The sequence below is a fragment of the Piliocolobus tephrosceles genome, chromosome 4 (genome assembly GCF_002776525.5).
Source record: "Piliocolobus tephrosceles isolate RC106 chromosome 4, ASM277652v3, whole genome shotgun sequence".
Lineage (NCBI taxonomy): Eukaryota > Metazoa > Chordata > Mammalia > Primates > Cercopithecidae > Piliocolobus > Piliocolobus tephrosceles.
Window position 1 is genome coordinate 112,629,801 of NC_045437.1, and position 6,007 is coordinate 112,635,807.

Genomic DNA, 6,007 nt, shown 5'->3' on the forward strand with positions numbered 1-6,007 from the left:
GGGTCACATGGACTCAACTGACCCAGGCAGAGCAAAGCCATCAATGCCTCCTGGGATATTGTCCAAACCGGCCCACGGAGAGGGAGTGGGGGGGAGGGAAGAGAGGAGGGGTCTGCACCTGTTACCGAGGAAATGAGCAGCATGGGGGATGCCAGAGCAAGGTGGCCTGGATGGGGGCAGGGCCTCTCGGGCTTCTCATCACCTTCAGTCTCTTCCTCCTCTTCCAGTGACCCACAGGCCCAGCTCACACCTGTACAGATCTGTGTGGACATTTTTAATTTTTGTAAAAACAAAACAGTAATATATTGATCTTTTTTCACGGAATGCGCTACCTGTGGCCTTTTAACATTCGAGAGTGTGCCCACCCAGCCCCAGAGCCACTGGCATGTGAAGCTCCTGGAAAGTGGACTGGCCAGCCCCGGGAGATGTATACCTGAGGGGCACCCTTGGGCCTGGGCTTTCCCAGGAAGGAGATGAAGGTAGAAGCACCTGGCTCGGGCAAGGCTAGAAAGATGCTACATTGGGCCTTCAGTCACCTGATCAGCAGACTCTGAGCTGTGTAAGAACCTGCCCCCAAACACTCTGGAGTCCCTGGGACACACCCTATCCAAGAAGACCCAGGGGTGGAACAGCGGCTGCTGCTGCTCCTGGCCTCACCAGCCTCCAAACTCAACCACAACCAGCTGCCTCTACAGTTGGACAAGACTTGGCCCCTGGACAAGACTCGCCCAGCACTTGCAGCTGGGCCCGGGGAGCAGTGAGTGAAAATCCCCCAAGAGGGTCGAGCTCCTACTGCATTCAGTCGGCCTCAGGCGGCCAGCCTGCCCTGAAAACACATGTCCTCTGGCCAGAAGTAGTGGCTGAGCTCTGTGATCGCTGTGATGTGGACCTAGCTCCAGTGAGCAGAGTGTCGGGGATGGAGGGGCCCAGGCTGGACTGACTGCTCCTTCCTGTGTCTGTTTCCATATCACCCAGAGAGAGACAAGACGGGACATGGCCTGGCCCAGGGAGGAGGCCTGCCACTCAGAGTCTGGGTCTCACTGGCCCCAAGTCTGTCACCCAGAACTCTGGCCAAAAATGGCTCTCTAGATGGGTTGTGTAGGCAAAGCAAACCTCAGGGCTGGTTCGCAGCTGTCCTGAGCAAAGGGCCTGCCACCAGACCCACCCACGCTCTGACGAGAGGCTTTTCCACCTCCAGCAAGTATTCCCAGCAACCAGCTCCATCCTGGCTGCTTGCCTTCCGTTTCTCTGTAGATGGAGATCACTGTGTGTAATAAACCACAAGTGTGTGTCTGGGTGTGCCTGTCCTTGCGGACTGTCCCTGGGGCACCTCTGGCTGTGGTTTCATCCTGGCCACTGCTGGGTGGGGAGGGAAAAGGGGACTCTCCCTGAGTAAGAGCCATCCCAGAAACCAAAGGAGGAAGTTCAGAGTCAGGGCAAAGATGGGATTTGGAGCTCGGAAGACACAGATTCTTGGCCTGGTCCTGCCACACATCAGCTGAGTCTTCCGGCAAGTCACTACCTGTCAAACTGAGCCCCTGTGTGCTCCTCTATTGCGGTTACCAGACTGCTGGATAACAAATCTCTCCAAAGCTTGTTGCCTTAAAACAATGGTCATTTTGGCCAGATACAGCAGCTCATGCTTTTAATCCCAATACTTTGGGAGGGCAAGGTTAGAGGATCACTTGAGCCCAGGAGTTCTAGACCGGGCTGGCAGCATAGTGAAACTCCATCTCTACCAAAAGTAAAGAATTCACACTAGTAGGCTGGGTTAATGCATGCCTGTGGTCCTAGCTGCTGGGCAGGCTGAAGCGGGAGAACTGCCTGAGCCCAGAAGTTAAAGATCAGCCTGAGCAACGTAGAGAAATTCCTCTCTTTAAAAAAAAAAAAAATTCAATTTCTCTTGTACAGTCTGTGGTTAATGAGCTCAGTGTGGGTGCTTCTCACTCAAACTCTCACATGGTGGTTGCTGCTGGCTATAGCAGGGACCTCAGATGGCAAATACTTATTTGTGGCCTCTCCATGTGACCCAGGCTGCCTCCCACTTGGTGGCTGGATTCCAAAAGTGACTGTCCCAGGTCAGCCAGTTGGAAGCTGTGTCACCTTTTAGGGCCAAGTCTCAGAAGTCACGTGGTGTCACTTTCTGAAAGGGTGGAGGAAGGAGAATTAGACCCCACCTCTCCACGGGAAAGTGTCAACATCATATTTCAAGGAGAAAATGTGGAATTGTAGATCTTGTTGCAGCCCCCTCTGAAAAAATGCAAAGTGCCACCTCAGCTGTGAAATGACAGGGCACTGCTTAGCACTCAGATTGTGGTTCCGTGAGGATCCAGTGCAGAGTATGCGAAGAATGTAGGGTGTGTCCCTCACCCAGAAGCACCCTCGGTTCTGATTTTCATCTCTGCTGACTCCAAGGCTGCTGAGCAAGGGCCACAGTCCTGCAAAGTGTTCCCACTTCTCACCACAGCTGGTCCCTATAACAACCCTAAGAGAGAAACCCTCTTACAGATGACAAAACCAAGCAAACCCAGGGTGGCCTAGACCAGAAGGGCCATGGGCTGGGCGTGGTGGCTCACGGCTGTAATCCCAGCACTTTAGGAGGCTGAGGCGGGCGGATCACCTGAGGTCGGGAGTTCGAGACCAGCCTGACCAACATGGAAAAACCCCGTCTCTACTAAAAACACGAAATTAGCCGGGCGTGGTGGCTCATGCCTGTCATCCCAGCTACTCGGGAGGCTGAGGCAGAAGAATCGCTTGAAACCGGGAGGCAGAGGTGTGGTGAGCTGAGATCGCACCATTGCCCTCCAGCCTGGGCAACAAGAGCGAAACTCCGTCTCAAAAAAAAAAAAAAAGAAGGGTCTGCAGTGATGGTGTCTCTGACAGTGCTGGTGTATTGCACTGACGGCATCTGAGTCTCCAAGGACTGAGGCCTAGGGCAGGCCACAATATGGGCGGTCCCCCTCAGACTTCTGTGACATGGCCTTGCTAAGCAGAAGAGGCTCGGCCACACACTGGCTAAGGAGGGAGGGATATATCCAGTCCCCTCCTCCTTAGGGAGTCCCCTGCCTCTCCCTAAGGAACTGGCAGTAAGTGGCAGGCCACATCACTCAGCCAGTTGTCTGAGTCAGCAGAGAAGCCAGTAGTAGGAAAAGGAAGAGAAACACAGTGGGGCTGTGATGACTGATGGAGGTCACTGGGTGTCCACGCCTCCTCTGGAGTTTCAGCATAGCCTTACCACCTGCATGCTACACTTCACAGTTCCCTCCTCCCTCCATCCAGGAACCTCACTTGATCCCCTCACCAGCCCTGCGAAGCCCAGGGCTTGTGTGACAGGTGTCGCTATTTCCATTTGACATAGGCGAAAACTGAGGCTCAGAAAGGGTAGTCACCTGGCCAGGGATGCACAGCCAGGACATAGTGGCAGGCTTGGGACTGCACCTAGGCTCTTGGGTTTGTCCTCTAATTCGTCCTCCCGAAGCTTGTCTGGCAGAGCATGGAATCTGATAGGCAGCTCCATGAGGCTGGGTGGTTGGCAGGTAGATCCTCGTGGGGGTAGAAGCCACGCGTTCCCCTACTTCCCCAGTCTTCTGAGGGGGTGTCTCCTGCTCCTTTGGGCAGGATGGGGCATTCTTGGCCCACTGCTGCCCCCTTGCGGTCTCATACCTTGTATCCTAATGCCTGTAAACTTGTCAGCTGCAAGCTTAAACATTTAGAGTCTGCTGAGTCCTCAAAGCTCCCAGAGTGAGCACAGAGGCAGTAGAGGAATCAGTGATTTGTTCAAGGTTCCATCTGAGACACTGGGGAGCACCCTGCTTCACAGCTGAGCCTCAAGGACTGGGGGGCCTCAGGCCTCCTGCCAAGAAAGGCAGTAGAGCCTCAAGGTACCCCTTTCTGGAAGAGAGAGAAGTACATTTACTGAGTCCTGCTGTGTCCCACGACAGCTAAACTAACCACAAGGATAACTATCCCTTTTTATAGCTGAATCTGAAGTGGACTTACCCAGGTCTCTTTCCTCCTGGTCCCTAGGAGACCACTAGAAATTCATGGGATGCTTTTGGTTATCACAATGATTGCAGGACACCCTGGCATTCAGGGGGCAGGGCCAGGGATAGCAAACACCTAAAATGCATAGGACAAGCCTACCCAATGACAAATCATCTCAACAAGAATGCTGGTGCCAACGCTGCTGAGAAACACCATGCCCTGGGTTCAAGTCCTGGCTCAGCCACTTCCATCCCCTACCCTGTTGGTCTCCAACATTGCCTAGAGGGCCAGGCATGAGATAAAGGACAGATGATTGCTTGCCACGGGGCCAGAGTCAAGGAGTGGGCTTTTCTGAGCAGGAAGAAGGTGAGGCCTCCTGGTGGTGTCCTGTGCCATGCTATAAGATACTCCTGGCCCAGGAAATGGCTCAGCCTGGTCTGACCTCCAACTGTATCACCTCTTGACCCAGGAGCAGGTGAGATGTTAGCTGGGCCCAGCTACAGCCTTCTCACCCTCTGCCTTAAAGCAGGAAAAGCCCCTGAGCCAACCTGATTTCTCTCAGCTGCACAGGGCCACAGTTGTGGCTGGAGTTTTAGCTGCAAGACAGGGCTGAAAGGTGGACCCCAATAGGACTCACACACAAACACACACACCACTTTAAAAGCTGGAACTGCAGGGCATGGAGGCATCATAGGTCTCTCTACTAATGAGGAGGAGCCAATCCACTAAGAAAATGGTGACCACGGTCCCACTCACACACACACAGGGTCTGTGAGGCCTTGATCCTCAGAAACGAAGTACAGGCTGGGCATGGTGGCGTGCACCTGTAGTAGCAGGTACTTGGGAGGCTGAGATGGGAGGATCACATGAGCCCAGGGAGATAGAGATTGCAATACTGCACTCCAGCCTGAACAACAGAGTGAGACCCTCTTAAAAAAAAAAAAAAAAAAAAAAAATACCACAAGCAGTTAACCTCTCAGTTAATTTGGGAAGAATGTTTTCCAAAAATCATGTAAAATATTCAATTCAGCTTTACAGTTAAAAATAAGATACTCCAATCCCAGCACTTTGGGAGGCCGAGACGGGCGGATCACGAGGTCAGGAGATCGAGACCATCCTGGCTAACACGGTGAAACCCCGTCTCTACTAAAAATACAAAAAAAAAAAAAAAGAAAGAAACTCCATTCTATTAGGGAAGATGAAAAAGTCCTGTTGCATGGATGGTGGTGATGGCTGCACAACGATGTGAACGTACTTTTGCCACTGAATTGTATACTTAAAAATGGTTAAAATTGTAAATTTTGTTATGTATATTTTACACAATAAAGAAAAAAGGAACTCCAAATGTTCTTTAATAAATGCCTTAAGTGGCCAGGCGCGGTGTCTCACGCCTGTAATCCCAGCACTTTGGGAGGCCAAGGCAGGTGGATCATCTGAGGTCAGGAGTTCAATAAAATTTAAAAAATAAATTCCTTAAGCATCTTACAACCGTATTGGGAAGAGAAGAAATCAGCAATGAGGGAGTGAAGCAGAGGCCTGGGAATCATGAAGATGTGGACAGAAAAGGAGGGACAATCAGGAGCCTCCCCTGCCCCAGCCCACACCGGCTGCAGTCCCAGGCCCGTGTTCCAGGGTTCTTCAAGGCAGAAAGTTCCAGTGCCCCACCCCAGGAGGGGGCTTCTCTCACATCCCAGCCCCTTGGGACGCTTTTTCTTCACTCCCTGGGCTGGGAGTCAAGAAGTCCTCAGTAGGAGTCCAGCCTCTGCAGCCTTGCTACGTGTCTGACAACAAAACCTTTTCCCTTTCTGGGCTTCAGGGTCATGCACATGTACCACAGTACCCGGCCCCGGGTGAGCTACCAGTCACATACTCGCACTTAGGCCTCACAGCTGATCCCATTTAATGCCCAAGCTGACTCAAAGACCGAGTCTGGCCCAAGGAGGCCTGCGGTAGCTCCGAGCCCCGCCTAGGCCCCAGGAGCAGGGGCGGGGTCGTACGGGACGCTTTCCCGGAAGGGAAGCCG

The 6,007-nt window shown here is 52.8% G+C and overlaps 1 protein-coding gene across 1 annotated transcript in view; it reads left to right on the top strand.

Annotated features, from left to right (window-relative positions):
* COL23A1 (collagen type XXIII alpha 1 chain) overlaps positions 1 to 1,295 on the top strand; it is a 79,618-nt gene extending 78,323 nt beyond the window's left edge. The window contains exon 29 of the mRNA XM_023193693.1: positions 228 to 1,295. Coding sequence (XP_023049461.1) covers positions 228 to 230 — 3 coding nt within the window. The 3' untranslated portion in view covers positions 231 to 1,295. The remainder of the gene's footprint in view (positions 1 to 227) is intronic.
* Positions 1,296 to 6,007: the final 4,712 nt, after the last annotated feature.